Genomic DNA, 16,793 nt, shown 5'->3' with positions numbered 1-16,793 from the left:
ATTTCATTCAGAATTCTCCCAAGCTCTTGGAGGTTAGCAGGAGGTCTCTGTAAGTTACGTAATCGCCTACCCATCGTATCCCACACATGTTCTATAGGATTGAGATCTGGGCTACAAGCAGGATGAGGCAATACCTCTACGTTGTTTGCTGCTAAGTAAGTACGAGTTATCCTTGCAGTATGAGGGCGTGCATTATCCTGCATCAAGATAAAATTACGACCCATTTGCCGACGCATTGGAATTACGTGAGGACGTAAAACTTCATTTATGTAACGTCCCGCTGTTAGTCCAGAGGTTGGGATAATCACTAAATCTGATCGATGGTTCATTGATATTCCACCCCAAACCATAATGGATCCTCCACCAAACGCACGAGTTGGATCAACGTGATTTGGTGCAAAACGTTGTCGTCGACGACGCCAAATTCGAATCCTAGCATCATTTCCGTACAGACAAAACCGAGATTCATCTGTAAAAAATACATGTCTCCACTCTCTTGGTGTCCAATATTGATAATTTCGGGCGTAATTCCGACGAGCTCGTCGGTGGACTGCTGCTAAATTAGGCACTCTAGCACGAATTCGTGATCTCAAACCTCTGTCACGAAGGCGTCTCCTTATCGTCTGAGCGCTAATTCGTCTGCCTGGTAAAGCATTATTTCCAATTTGTCGTGTAACCTGCCTTGGATTGCGGAGAGCTTCATTAACAATGTTGCGATCCTCTCGATTTGTAGTAATCCTATGTCGACCTTGACCAGGTCTCCGGCGATAAGAACCTGTTTCTTCATACCGACTAAGAACGCGTGACACCGTTGAACGATGAATCCCTATTCTTCTGGATATTTCGCTTTGATTCAATCCCGCTTCTAGCAGGGCAACAATTTGAGCAGATTCGATTTCATTAAGCCGAGGCATTTCGATTGCGACGGTAATGGTTAATTGTTGTGGACGCTGTATAGTAAAATTGATGTTGAATGATTTTTTGCCTTAACTCTTGGCCAGTATGCTACCTTAAACTGTTATTTTATTTTTTTTAATTGATCTGTCGGTAAGGTTGACTAAAACATTGGAATATCTTTAAAATGGCATAACTCGGTCGAAAAAAATCGTGGAGTGTCGAATTTTGATTTAAAATACTCGTTGAAAAGTGCACTTTGAAAGGAAATCTGTAGTTTTTCGAAAAAAAAATTTTGGTAATCCAGGCATACGTGCAAACTATTGAATTTTTTAAGAAAAAAAAGTTGGTATGCCTGATTAAGACATAGCAATGTGACATTATCTTGCAGACGGTGGATATCATTTGTTTCTCAAAGTAGACATAATTTTCTACAAAACAAAAAAAAATGATCTCAATACGATAAAAATTGACCGAGTTACAAGCATTTGAAAAATGGTAATTTTTCGATGAAAAATCTTTGTTGCGATAATTTTGTTGCCGAGTGTAGATTGTAATTTAACTGGGAGTAATATTATTTTATTGACGGTTTATTATATTGACGGTAATATTTGTATTTAAAAAATAAGATATTGCTAAAAATATGTAGTATATAAATGTCGAAAATTTCATATTGTTTTATATATGATCATTAGGTTGATGGAATGTAGATAGGTACGGAAAGGAGAGACATGACAGTTTTGTGAGATATAAATTGTTTCATTTCTAGAAATCTTTAAAAATTGTTAGTCGTTCAAATAGCATAAAATCTATTACGTGAATTGTAAAATAAATAGTTCATCCTAAATTAATCGGCTAACATTAGCTTATAAGTCATTCCTATTTGAGATACAGACGAAGTAATTGAAAAAGGTGTCAATGATGATGAAAATAATATATTATTATGAAAATTAATTTTACACTAATATAAGTTAGTAATTATAATTTTTCGTTGATTTCCAGAATTTACTCTGCTGTACCAGTGATGTCTTGGAAGCAGGTCGAGGCATTGTCAGAATTGCAGTAACTGTTGCAGAATTATTGAGGTTCCATCAAACTCGTACACCTCTGCATACACAAGAATCTGGAACCACATTTAGCAACCATGTGTCCACTTAGTACAAATTTCATAGAAGAGAATTCTTAAAAATGCATTTATCTTAAAATAACATCTTAAACTATAATATACGACTATAGAATTATTATTTGTTTAGCAATACTTATAAGTGTATCTAGCCGCTTTTTTTATCTTTTTTTCATTGATTTTGTAATTCTGCTTTTGAAAGTTCATATAGAAGTAGAAGTAAATTAAAATAGCTTATAATAAAATTGGTTAGATTTTAAATAACGTAACATAATACATTTCTAAGCAATTATTCTTGAAAAGTCTCTTGAATTTCCAAATATCATGAAAATTGAATTCACAATTCCTGACGTCGTATAATTAATTAATTTTTCTTTATTTGTTTAAAATATTTGTTATTTCGTTATATATACAGCAGATCATCTCCATACACTTTTCAAAAAAGATAAATCTACCATGTGAGCAAGTATAGTTAATTTTATAGATTCATGCAATAAGTAAAATTGAAATTATCATTTGAATCGTAATTACAAATATTAATTTCGAACGGAAGACTGTTTTACTATTTATAACAATGGTTTTTAGTTGTATGGAACAAAAAAATTAATTTTACATAATACACAGAAACTATGATTATTTGAATACCTAAATATGTTTGTTTATTCTACTTACCAACTCTCGGCATTTCGAAATAAACGATTGATCTTCGATTAGCTTTGCCTTTAATGCATATTTATAGATTATACGTATATCGACTACGACTGCGTCGGACCGTATGATTAATTGTATTGATTGAAAACTATATATGAATAGCTGATTTATATACAAGCTTGAGAGTACTAAAAATGGAGTTTTTATAAAAAAATTTATAATATCATTTATTAACTTATCATTTTATAAGAAGGTTTTCAATCTGACATATCAAACAGTGAAAACGGGAAAAATACATTCACGCAGTTTTGAGATCGCTCGCTAAACTCCTTAATAGAGTAATAATTTTTCCCTATACACCTTTGAAAAAAGGTAAAATGGGCATGTAAGTAGATCGCAATCATTAAAGAGTGTTTTGCAATTACTTTTTTTGACTTCACAAAATATAGGTACCCAAAAAAATAAGTAATATTTACATAATGTATCCAAAGTAGAATGACAAATTCTACATATAAATTTCAAGTATTGTATTTGAATCAAGATAATGGAGTACACTACATCAGTATGGTACGTGAAGAGTAACGCATGAGTTACACCGACATAAAGATATCGTTGAAACAACAGCCATTGGGCTTATAAATATTTAGAAAGGTTTTCTTTATTAATTCAACGGATCTTGGCCGTTAAAATAAAAAATAGGTTGAACTAATTTATATAATTAGTTCAACCTATTTTAGGCTGATTTAGGCTCCGCGGTCAACGGAGTTGTACACGCCACCTTCCACATCATCGATGAGAAGAGGAAGGAGGAGGAACAAGCACGGGTACGAGCTCACGAGAGCTCGTCATCCGTGCTGATCGAAGAAGTATACGACGATGAGCCCCAAATTTCGTCGTCCACCCCGGGCATCGTACGCGTGGAGACCGCATCATTGCCAACGCCATCAGCTGGAGCCATTCCGGCGGCGGCGCCGAAGGTGTCGACGGGCATCCAAACTGACAGTGCTCCCGTCGGTACTGCCTGGGGCCCCGATTTCCTTTGCAAACCACCCATATAGGATAGTCACCGGTCGTGGGAAGAGATCGTAGAGGGCTTGAGGGAAGTCGAGCAAGGTTGGACCACTGGTTGAATGAATACCGTCCCCTCCTGCTCTCCGGTTAGCAAAACGTGAATATTTCGATTTCGCCGCTCGCATTCCGGTACGATTGCGCGTCGAGTGAAACAAAGAAATAAAACGGATTCTCACCCCGTTACAAAACCTAAATAGCAATATTTATAATGCCATTAAACATGCAACTCTGGAATACTCGATAAATAAAAAAACAAACACAACAAATTCGATAACCGTTACCGAACAAAATAAAAAAAAAAGAACGTTAAGAAAAATATGGCAGCAGACTAGACTAAAAACTGACAAAACAAAATACAATTAATCAATTAAAGAACTTAAGAAAATACTTTATGATAAAAAAAATGAAAATATAGATAACTATTTAATAAACTTAACTGCAACGGAGGCTTCGGATTATTCACTTGGGAAAGCAACTAAAAAAATTAATCAACCGCAAAAATGTTCACCTTCCATCTTAAAAAACGATATAACGTGAGAAAAATAAATATCGATAAAGCTAATACTTTTACTAAACATTAAAAAACGTATTCAGTCCGCAACAACGTATAATAACGAAAGATGAAGAACTAAATTTAATAATAGCATGAAAAATAATAATTATAATAACCATCCATTTAATAATATAAAAGTAAACGATATAATTCATCATTTAAAAAATAAGAAAAGCCCCGGATATGATAATATTAATGCAAAACTACTGAAAGAACTTCCTATTTAAGTGGTAAGAAACATAACTATAGTGTTAAACTCAATATTTTGTTTAAGCTATTTTTCTACGATTTGGAAAACAGCAATGATAATATTCATACCAAAACCGAGTAAACCACCGCAAAATGTTACATCTTACAGGCCAATTAGTCTACTGCCTACAGTTTCTAAAATCTGCGAAAAAATAATAGCTAAAAGGTTAAATGAAATATTATTAGATCAAAACATAATACCTGACCATCAATTCGGTTTTCGTAATAATCATGCTACAATAGAATAAATAAAATACCTACTAAAATAAGAAACCCCCTTAAAAAAACGAATATTGTAATGCTATATTTCTCGATGTAGCCCAAGCTTCGATTAAGTCTGGCACCAAGGACTTTTATACAAACTTAATAAAATTCTACTAAAAGAAATCTACTAAATCACTAAATTATACTATAATTACTAGAATCATACTTAAACTCCAGAACTTTCAAAGTATAAATAATGAAACAACAGATCTATACATAGAAGCCGGCATCCCTCAAGGAAGCGTTCTTAGCCCTATATTATACTTAATATACACTCATGATCTCCCTAAAATAGAAAATGTCAACATCGCCACTTTCACAGATGATACAGCAATCTCAATATCACATGATAATGAAATTACAGCTACTCGCATTATGCAGAAATACTTGGATACAGCACTTAACTGGTTTAATAAATGGAGGATAATGATAAATGAAACGAAATTAATACAAGTTACTTATACCCAAAAAGAGGATTTTGCCCACCGGTACACATAAACAATAAAATAATTCCACAAGAAAACCAAGTAAAATATTTCGGAATGCACCTGGACCAACGACTGACGTGGAGAGATCATATATTGACTAAACGGAAACAACTAAACTTACAGACAAGAAAATATTATTGGCTACTAGGGAACAATTTCAAACTATCAATCAAAAACAAATTATTAGTATACAAATCCATAATAAAACCAGTATGGACATAAGGCATACAACTCTGGGGTACAGCCACAAAATTCAACATGACATCATCGAAAGATTCCAGAACAAAACATTAAGATATATCATAGATGCATCATGGTTTGTAACAAATGAATATATAAGGAAAGATATCAACATAAAGACAGTAAAAGAAGAAATAGAAGCAGCGTCCAGCAGATATACCACCCACTAAGATAACAGAGCATCCAAATCGATTAGCCAATCCAAGGAAATAATCCACTCAACACCAACAACTTTAAGATTCAAAAATATAAAACACCATTTATACAAAAATAAAATTAATTAGCTTTGAATTAATGTACTGGTACTGATCATTGAAGAAGTACCTTCATGTAATAATACAAGTAAAATTGTAACTATTGTAATTTTAATAATATCATTTACTCATTGTTTATAGACAGATTGCAAATTTACTTTGCAAATTAAAAAATATATATGTTGTAACGGGGTAAAACCGTTTAATTATTTTATTCGCGCAATTACACTAAAAAGGACGCGCGTAGTTAATTATGCTCAGTACGCAAATCGGAGAGCATGTAAAGATAGTCGCCAGTCAACCAGTAAGTCGTCTTATCGAAGGAAAGTGAGTGGAAGCTATGAGGTATAAGTGAATCGAAAAGCACTTGTTAGTAATACGAATTAGATCTTTTATTATCCCTCATACTCTACAGAAGGTCGGCCCGCGCGTTTGTTTACGTTGACGCTCGCTCGTCGGTAACACGTATTGCCGGGACGCTCGCTGCTCTTTGTTATTAGAGCCGTTACATGCACGCATCGAATATTAGAAATTAGTTATAAATCATGCGATCGCGATCGCGAAATTAAGCTGGCCAGCTTACCTTATATTTGCAGGCGATCGGAGAACACAGCGATAAATCGCACAGCGCGGAACAGTTTTTAATGTTTGTTTTGCTCGCGGGTCGCGAATGCGCGCACACACTGGTTTCGCCCTCGATGGCGAAACCTCACGCACTCTCTCTCGTCCTGGTCTCGAGCTGGCGGATGCCTGGCACCTCGATGGCAGCTGTCACGGCTATCTGGCACTCTCGAATATCGCTGATCTGGCGTGTAGTCGTCAAGGGCACGTGAATCGGCGGCGGTAATAGCGAAAGCGGGCGGACACAACAACGGTCAATGCTTCACTGGTTCGAATTCTGTCGCGCGCATTCCGTCTGCTCACGTGCCGAATTCCCTAGTTACGAATTTCGTCCCCCCGGCAGGTGCTGCCCTCACAGACAGCAATTAAGCTAAATAATCAGCGCTAATTTGACGTTTACCGTCACAGCTGGACGTTTACCTTCCAGTCTGGACCTATAGGGTCCTCGACGATAATTCCATTAGCGCTGCCCTTTCCGAGGAGGAGAAGAGGAAGGATAATAAAGGGTTATAGTCCAATTGATGTTACATTCGTGTTTTATTGTGTAGCAAGGCGGTATATCGGTGGTTGGTCTCGGTGGCAATTCCTGACCCTGGTCGTCCAACGGGGGTCGGCCGCGCGCCTCCCACCTCAGCCTCTCTTGGACCAGGTCGGCGTGTTGTCGCACGCGGGGGCAACGGTCCGTGCGAGTCACCCCGGGGTAGTGGCATACGTTGCATCCTTCCCACTGAGTGCGGGAAAGGGTGCCCCGTGTGAGGCCTCGCTCTCTGGGGGTCAGAGGCAACCCGTTTCTACGGTTCGGGGCGGACCACAGTGGTCTTTCAACCGTGGGGTCCGCACCCGCGGGGCCTAAAACCACATTGATGTGGATGGGCCCCGTTGCTTGACCGCCCTGGCTCCCGTCCACATTTACCACCAGGTTTACCCCGCACGTTTGCGGGCCCTGGTGTGACGTGTTCCCCGACCTGACCTCCGGAGCCGCTGTTCTGGCTCCGGTGATCGGAGGCTGGGGGAGGCTCGTGGGATCGCCATTCACCGGGCCCTCGATGGCCTGGCGGTGGCGCTGCTGGACCTCTCTAATCGCCGACGCGAACTGACGACGGCGGGACACCACCTTATCCCAATGATCTAAATCGTCCGGGTGGTGTCCCGCGGCTGTGTACGTGTCGTATTCGGCGTACACAGCCCGTTGGAGGGTGTTGAGGGTCGCCCAGCCGTGCTCGACTTCTCTCAACCCCTCAACGATGTCCTCCCAGGTCCGCCCGCCAGACGGGGGTGCCTGACTGGTGAACCTGGGGCGCCAGGTCGCGTCGGCGGCACCCTCCTCCGTCTGGGTGCCGATGGTCGAGGTTGGGGCCTTCCGGGGGATTGGTCCCGCTGGGAGCCCGGGCAGCGGTGCGGCGTAACCACGTGCGATGCCGGGGCTTGTCGACGGCATCGCGGTCGGCTCTTCTGCCGGGAGCTCCTCTATGAGCACGGATGACGAGCTCTCTTGAGCTCGCACCCGTGCTCGCTCCTCTTTCTCCTTCTTTTCGCCGAGCAGGTGGAGGGCGGCATGCACCACCCCCTCGACGGCGGGACCTAAGTCCAAGCCGATGAGGGCGGCTGCCGCTTGCTCGAATTGTTCGAGCGTAATCTGCATCCTGTAATAATCCAGCGAGTTAGTATCCTGAAATAATTTTGGATATCGAAGGTGGGCGCCTGTTCGGCTGCCCAGGGCCTTCGTCACCGGATTCGAAGGTGGGGTCCTTGGCGTCGGTCTCCCAGGTCCTTCGTTCGCCGTGTTTCATGCATCCACGGTTGTCGCTTTCGGTGGTCTGCCCCTCTTCCTTTTCCCGATGATAGGAGGAGGGGCTCGTGTTGTCTGTCGATGTTGTGTAGTGTGTGTAGTTTGTGCGGACTTACGAGGTCTTCCTTGTGGGCGCTTCATCGGGTTAGTAGGAGGGATATTTAGTGGGACTCGGCTGGGGGGATTACGGCGAGTACGGTGAGGTGATTCCGGAGTTGTCGCGTCGTCATTTTGGAGTGTATTATCTGAAGTGTCGGCGCTCCCGTTTCTGTGTATCGATGTGTCGCTCGCATTGGGCGGGACGCTTATCGCCTCGGTTCCCTCGGTGGTAGAGGTCTCGTCGTCATCTCGCGTTCGGGTCCCATTTTCCGGTATATCGTCGTCTCGTCCATAATAGGGTTTGAGGTCTTTATGGTGTATTAGCTCCGTGACCTCCTCCTGTTGGTTGGCGAGGCGATATGAGTTGGCACCGAGTACCTTCGTGACGATAAAGGGACCAATGAATTTGGGTGCTAGTTTCGCGGAAATGCCCTGCGCCGCGCAGGACAGTATGCGATTCTTTTTCCACACCCAATCACCTTCTTTAAACCTATGGTCCCTGTGTTTGGCGTTGTAGTACTTGGACTGCCTCAGGGACTCATCCGAGGCGCTCTCGTGAGCTTGCTGAATGGCGGAACGGCTATTCTGCATGTGCTCGTTCCATTGCCCGATTCGAAGCAAACTCTCCTCTTGTGCGGCGAGCTCGTCCATCCGTTTCCGGAGAGTATTCGGGGCTCCCGGTTGTCTGCCGTAATTGAGCATGGCCGGACTAACCCCGGTGGAACTATGGACGGCCGTATTCAACGCGAACATGAGTTCGGGTAGCTCTCGGTCCCATTCCCTATGATTCCCCTGCAGATACGACGTTATCATCGTCTTCAAGGTACGGTTAACCCTTTCCGTAGGGTTAGCCTGCGGGGTATAGGTTGGGGTGAAGGTCCGTTTTATCCCCTGATCTCTCAGGTACCCGTCCACCAACTGATTACGGAACTCGGTGCCGTTGTCGGACAAGAAGATCTTTGGCGTGCCGAAACGTAGGATTATTCGTTCCCGAAGTTCCTTCACTATCGTCTTGCCGTTAGCACTACGTATGGGTATACATTCGACCCATCGTGTGAATACGTCGATGAATACCAGGACGTATTCGTGCCCTCGTGGGCTCTTCGGAAAGGGTCCGGCGATGTCACCCGCGACCACTTGCCAAGGCATAGACCATGTTCGGTCCTGCATGAGCCCGCGCGGCGGTTGCTGTTCGACCTTGCACTGTTGGCAGACCTGGCACTTCCGGACGTATCCCTTCACATCCGTGTACATTCCCGGCCAGTAATAGGACTGGGTGACGCGGGCGAAGGTCTTCTCGCGTCCTAAGTGTCCTGCCGTCTCTAGGTCATGATTTTCGAACAACACCGCTTTGCGTTCTTCCGGGGGCACGACGAGTTTCCATTCGTCGCCATATCCGTCTCCTCCTTGATGATCGTAATTCGGCTTTCGGTGATACATCACCCGGCCGACAACCTTCCAATTCGGGTATTGCTCTGGTTGGCTCTCGACGCGTCGGAACTGATCCGTGTACCAGGCGCTGTCCCTTGGCTTCGGCTGGTCCATTGCGCCAACCTCTGCCTTCGTGGGCTCAAAAGCGCATGATAAGGCGTCAGGCAACACATTGTCTGCCCCCTTTCGGTATTCGATCTCGAAAGTATGGCCTTGAAGTTGTAAGGCCCATCGGGCGAGACTTTTGGATGGCCCACACGACCGCCAAGCACTCGCGCTCCGTAGCTGAGTAGTTTTGCTCAGCCGGATTAAGGACTCTGCTAGCGTACTCTATGATTCGGTCGCCGTCTCCTGCTTTTTGTATCAGGACGGCCCCGATTCCGGTAGCGCTAGCATCTGTCTCCAGCACGTACTGCCCATCAGGTTCCGGTAATCCCAGGCATGGCGCGGACATCATGAGTGCCTTAATTTTGGCGAAGGCTTGTTCCTGTTCCTCTCCCCACACATATTCGCTATTTTTTCCTGTTAACCTCGTTAACGGTTGAGCGTGTGTGGCGAAGTCGGTCAAGAATCTGCGGTACCATGAAGCAACCCCCAGGAAGGTGCGCAGCTGTCGCACGTTTCCTGGTCGTGGGTACTCCACGATAGAGCGCACCTTTTCAGGATCTGGCCTGATCCCCTCGCGGTTGATCAACCGGCCCAGGTATTTGGCTTCAGACTTGCAGAAGACGCTTTTCTCTCGATTAATCGAGAGGCCAGCTTCGCACAACCTGTCCAATACGGTTTTTAGATGTCGTAGGTGATCCTCGAAACTGGACGATACCACTATGATATCGTCCAAATAGGCGAAAGCGAATTCGCCTAGTTCGGGGCCGATCACACTATCGATCAACCGCTGGAAGGTGGCGCCGGCGTACGAGAGACCGAACGGCATCCGTACGAACTGGTAATGTCCCAGTCCGGGTACGGTAAAGGCCGTAATCGGCCGAGATTCGGTCTTGAGTGGGATCTGGTGATACGCGCTACTGAGGTCGAGCGTCGATATATAGCGTGCGTTTCGCAAACGCCTTAATATATCTTGCATAAACGGCAAGGGATACGCATTCGGCTCGGTGACTTTGTTGACCTTTCTGAAGTCAATACAAAATCTGTACGAACCGTCCTTCTTCCGTATTATAACCACTGGGCTCGACCAGCCACTGTCAGCTGGTTCGATTACCCCTTGGGTTAACATTTCCCTTACCAGTCTATGCATTTCCTGCTCGACCTTGTGCGATACCAGGTAGTAACGCTGTTTAATTGGCTTCGTATCACCGACCCGAATCTCGTGCTCGATGCCTGCCGCACATCCCAAGCCCGTCGGGGCTCGGGATAGGGCCTCGTCGATGGTCTTCTGCAGCATGGTCTGTTGTGTAGCCGTAACCTCGGCTAGTCCGATTGTGGCTAATCTCGGACCAGCCTCCAAGCTAGCTACCTCTAGCTCCATTTTGGCCTGCGATCTCTTGAACAGCAACGTGTTATCGTCTGGATCAAGTACCGCTCTGAACAACCTGATGAAGTTCACTCCTAAAATACATTCTTCGACGAGGGTAGGGAGGATGGCTACTCTCGTCGGCATCGTCAACCCTCCCACGGTGAATGGTAGCATGGCGTGACCGACGATCGTTAACTTACGACCGTCTGGTAATCCTGCTGTTCCCGCGTGGGTGGTGTCCAATCTGACGCCCAGCACAGACGCTATTTGTAGAGCATTACTACCCATGGCTGTGGTGGAAGCTCCCGGATCATAGAGGGCCCGTATTTGGAAGTCCCCTATCTTCACCGGTAGCCACCAACGCGTCTCCTGTTCCGGGGAATATCGGGAAACAGCTTCGACGGCTCCACAGCTTTGCTCTTTATTCATCATAGCGCTAACCATTGTGCTCTTGCGTGGTCGAGTGACGTTACTTGTCGTCCGAGCCCCTTTGGTTCGAACGATCGGAGTTTCCATGGGGTTCTTCTTCGACGATTTATCTGCCTTTGCCCGTGCCCCCGAGGGCGTGTGCGATCCATACTTCACCGCCTCGGCTGGTCTAGGGTCTCTGGCTTTACTAGCATCGTAACCCTTCTTCTCCAAGTGCACTCTACCGCTACGCTTATCTTTGGCGTCACTAAAGGAGTTCTCTTTCTCTCGCGCTCTCTTTCTCTTTCTCTCTTCACGCTCGCTACTAACGGCGTGGGCTGTGTTGGCGGAGGCTGCGAGATCTCTTTGACGGGGTTTGGGTTACTGGATTGAGGAGTGGGATCAACCCCACCTATCCACTCCTTTGCTCGTTTCCCTTATTGCACTGGGGACAGAACTTCCTATAGTAACACAGTAGGCCGCACTCGGCACATTTGATCGGCCCTGAGAACTCTCTTCCTCGTTTGCGGGGAGTCTCCGGCCTTTTAGTTCGGTCCTCGGAAGTCAAGCTTTTGTCGGCGCGGTTATTCTTCATTTCCGCCGTCATTTCCTTGATGGACACTAGCAGTTGGTTAAACATGTCGATGAGCAGAACTTTTTTCTCGTCATCGACGGATTCCAGACTCGGATTAGGTGTCGCCCCCGGGGGCGTCGGTGTGTAGACGACCTGGTGCGTCACCTTCTCGAGTACCTTTTCCATGCGGTCCAATCTATCGCTGACTTCCGGTTTGTCACCGGACATTGATGCCACTTTCCCTTTACGACCCTTGCTCGCGTCGGTGCGGGGGTGATACGCCAACTCAGGATACAAAGTCGACTAAGGGTCCGGCATCGTCCGCTCCATCCTCCGCTGATGCAAGTTGTTCTGGGCCGTCATGGCCAGGTCGTTTAGGGTTCGTACGGAGTCCACTTCTGATCTCTGTATTTGGCTTTGGATTTCCGGCAGGAGGTTGGCATGTAGCAGGTCCAGCTGGCTCTAGTGCGTCATTCTGGGGTTTAGTCGGCTCATTAGGCCCATCAAGTTCGCGATGTATACATTCGCGGGTTCCTCTGGGCCCTGGTATCGGCCTTGGACCTCTTTGGTTAGACGCTGCTGTTGTTGCCTGCTGGTCCCAAACCATGCTCTGGCGTCTGCCTTAAAATCCGCGTAGGAGAACTATTCGTTCCGCATTGCTTCGAACCACACGAGGGCAGGACCGGCGAGTAGCTCGGAGACAGCTGTGAGCATCTCCAAATCCATCAAATAATCAGCGCTAATTTGACGTTTACCGTCACAAGGTATATATAGTTGAAAAATATAAACATGATTTTCAGTTCATAATTAGTCATATTATTTATTTACAAAACCATAACCACTTGTTACTCAAACATTAAAACGTTATAATACAGGAAAATTCTGTAAAATGTCGATAAAAAACTTTAAATTAGCAAAAAATAATAAAAATGGCTGAATTCTAGATTTTGATTTCACTTAGAATAGTTTTCTAAAGGGTCCTACAATGATATTCAGGAATAAAATCCATAGGTGTTTTCCATTTAATTAAGATTTTTTTAAACACATCGTGGTTTATACGTCTTTATTTATATGTATGCACGTGTGTTATATAAGCCTACCACGCACTGTTACCATATACGTGACTTCACTTTAAATTTTACTTTTTAGAATTCTATAATATTTTTTTAATGTATGTAGTAGTAGTAGTAGTAGTATTTTATTGCTCGTGTATAACCTTCACGGCCTTTTACAAAAATTTCCTTTTACATTATTTCTTACATTCTAAAAAACGCTTACAAAAAACTATCTTCGCATAACCGCTTCACTACAATATAAATATTTGCACATATATATCTTGCCTCTCCCTTATTTGCTCTTTGTCCTACTACCTCTGCTCTTATTCAGGATGCTCACTATCCCTCCTCGATTTGGCCAATTTTTCAAAAATGAATACATGGTTACAAATTGCTCTATTAGGACTCCCTTTTAATATTTCAATCAATTTATTGTTTTTTCCCTTCCCCTACCAGTAATTTGCTGTTCCTCAAGCTCCCTTAACCATTTACCGCCTATTTCCTCTTTTGCACTCCTACATTCTAGCATATGTTCCAATAATATGTTCTCTCTTCTATCCTTCCACAGAATCTGCACTCACTTTCTTTAAACCCTTTCGCCCATTCTCTGCCTATGTTTCCACATCTTATTCTCGCCCATTGTTCTTTTATCCATCCCGGAGTCATCCTGTCCCTCCAATAAGCCTCTTCCCCCACCGTCTCTTTCAGTTTTTTATAAAGTTCGTTATATGTTGACCCGTCTATTTGCCCCACAAACTTTGTAGTTCTTGTTCTGCTTTTCTTTCTAACTCACTCTCTAATTTGCCCTTTATTTTTTCTACTTCTTTTTTGTCCCATATCATTTTTAAGGTTTCCCTATCCCCTACCCCTTCTAATAGTATTAGCACCCTCTTTCCCCATTTCGTCGGGTTCTTATTTAGTATGTTCCTTAGTTTCTCCCTCAAACAAATTTTTAGCCATCTCCCTTCTTCCATTTTTTCTATTTCAACTAAATACTCTATTGCCCTCCTAGCTGTCTGCAACTCCATCGACGCCCTACCTGCTTCCATGGCAACTATATAATTTGGTGTGTTGATATTTAATCCCATGGCCATTTTAATAAACTTTCTTTGTACCTTCTCTATATTTTCCCATTTCTGCCACCCCCAAATCTCTACCCCATATAAACATCCCGCTTTTATTTTTTTTTTCTCTTTACCTATTTGCAAAGATTTTCTCTTTACCTGTTTTTCCTTCACAACAAATTATTATCTTAGTTATCTCTGTATTAACTTCCATTCCTATTCCCTCACTGAAAATCTCTGTTTCTTTTAATATTTCTCTCATTCCTTCCTCATTATCCGCCACAATTACAATGTCGTCCGCGAACTTAGAACAATGGAATTTTTTCTCTCCCACTACTCCTTCTCCTATTTCTTTCATTTCCCAAATGTCATGCATATCATCCATGAACAAACGAAATAGGTTAAGACTTAATGGGCACCCCTGCTTTACTCTCTTATGTGTCTCGAAACTCTCTGATAGCCCTTCACTACTTATTACTTCATTTTTTGTTGATTTGTAAATTGTTTTTATCATTTGCAGCATTTTTCCCCTTATCCCCTTCTTTTGTAATTTTTTCAACATTTTATCCCTGTCTATTCTGTCAAACGCGTTTTTGAAATCAATGATCTTAAATATAATTTCCCTCCTTTCCTTATGAATTCAATGGGGAGTCCGTCCTGACCCGCTGATTTTCCGTTTTTCATTTGTTTCAAGGCATCTCTAAATTCTTTCTTACTTATCCAGAAATACTATGAAACAGTACATGCCTCAGAAACCCATAAAACGAGGATATAAGATATGGGTAAGATCAGATATGAATGGCTACGTATGTGAATTTCAAATTTACACGGGAATAATTAATAATGTTACTGAGAAAAATTTAGGAGAAAGAGTTATCATGAGTTTATCTCAAACTGTGAAAAATAAAAATTACCATATCTATTGTGACAATTACTTTACAAGTACTAATTTGATGATAACATTATTGAATGGTGGAATTTCTGCCTGTGGGACAATTCGAAATGACAGAAAAGGTCTTCCTAAAAATCAAGGAAAAGATAAAGACATTAATATGGGTGACAGTGAATACCGTACGTCAAATGAGGGCATTAGATATTTGAAATGGGTAGACAAAAAACCAGTTGATTTTTAATCAAATGTTCATTTGTCTGAGGTAGAGAGAAGACAAAAAGATGGTTCATTGAAGACTATAGCTTGCCCTCAAATGGCGAAGGATTATAATGCTGATATAGGATGTGTTGACAAATCAGATCAGATGAAATCATTCTATGAAATCACAAGAAAAAGTAGAAAATGGTGGCACCGCTTACTATAGCACTTCATAGATGTCACTCTTGTCTACTCTTTTATAATTTTCAAATTACTCAATCCTGATAAATATTTGAAATTGAAAGAGTTTCGTTTATTAGTTGTAGATGAGTTGATAGGACTAAACTGCCAAAAGAAGTGAGGAAGACCATGTTCAAATAATCCCAAAACTCCTGCTTCAAAAAAGATCAAAATACCTGAAAGTGTCAGGACGTCAGTACAGAAACATTTGCCTAGTGTTTATGAAGGACTCTACAAAAATTATGAGTTTTTTAGTACTAAAAACAATCGAGTTCGATCCAAATTCTACTGCACAACATGCAATGTGACTTTATGCATCAATGCGAAGAAAAATTGCTTTGCTAAATATCATAAATAAAAAATTACTGCAGCATGGTACTGAATATTAAATTCATATTGAGCAAAGCTACAATTAGATTTTGTTGGTAGAATTTTCAAGATATTTATTCACCACTTTAGATTCATAATCTTTATTTTGAAAATTCGGGACTACACCAGTGATTAGTTACTCTACATTGCAAAACTAAAAAATAATTACAAACATATGTAACTAGTAAAAATTATTTTCTAATTTCAAATGTTTCACCAGCCATATTGCATCCGCCATTTTCAATTTTGAAAATAGGAGTTCAGATTCGTAATCAATGACCCCAAAAACTTAAGTATACAAATTTTAATTTATATAAGCTAATGTTTGAAAATTATGTACGCCATATTGAATCCGCCATTTTTAATTTTGAAAGTTAAACTTCAGATTCGTAATCAGCGACCCCGAAAACCCTTATATACACTTTCATGTCTAGGATAAGTACAGCAGAAAATGTGCCCCTGAAAGGGTTAAAAACGTATGAGTATATATGTATTCGCCTTTACGTTTGATACTTTCGTTTCAGTGTCTTCTTTCCAACAGAGTTGAACTCACCTTAAGTCACCTGACTTGTGACACTCGATCTATCTTAGGTGTGAGTGATCTAATGGTCTGAGTAACCTTATTCCGCCTAATCCCCTAGATGAAATCGGTTTAAAATTTAATCCGTAATAGATCCGTTTAACTAATTGGAAACGAAATGACGTAATGCGACGAATAAAATTACTAACGTTTATGACTAGAAAATTTACAGTCTTTGATGGGCCGAAAGACTAACGCACGCGAATAGGATT

The 16,793-nt window shown here is 42.3% G+C and overlaps 1 protein-coding gene across 1 annotated transcript in view; it reads left to right on the top strand.

The window, feature by feature from the left end:
- The window catches only part of LOC131662997 (leucine-rich repeat and calponin homology domain-containing protein), an 858,362-nt gene extending 856,041 nt beyond the window's left edge, over window positions 1–2,321 (top strand). The window contains exon 13 of the mRNA XM_058933049.1: window positions 1,897–2,321. Within this exon, the coding sequence (XP_058789032.1) occupies window positions 1,897–2,052 (156 nt within the window). The 3' untranslated portion in view covers window positions 2,053–2,321. The remainder of the gene's footprint in view (window positions 1–1,896) is intronic.
- Window positions 2,322–16,793: the final 14,472 nt, after the last annotated feature.

The sequence above is a fragment of the Phymastichus coffea genome, unplaced genomic scaffold (genome assembly GCF_024137745.1).
Source record: "Phymastichus coffea isolate CEN01 unplaced genomic scaffold, Cenicafe_Pcof_1.1 PCOF00029, whole genome shotgun sequence".
Classification (NCBI taxonomy): domain Eukaryota; kingdom Metazoa; phylum Arthropoda; class Insecta; order Hymenoptera; family Eulophidae; genus Phymastichus; species Phymastichus coffea.
This window is presented reverse-complemented; position numbering and strand designations above follow the sequence as displayed.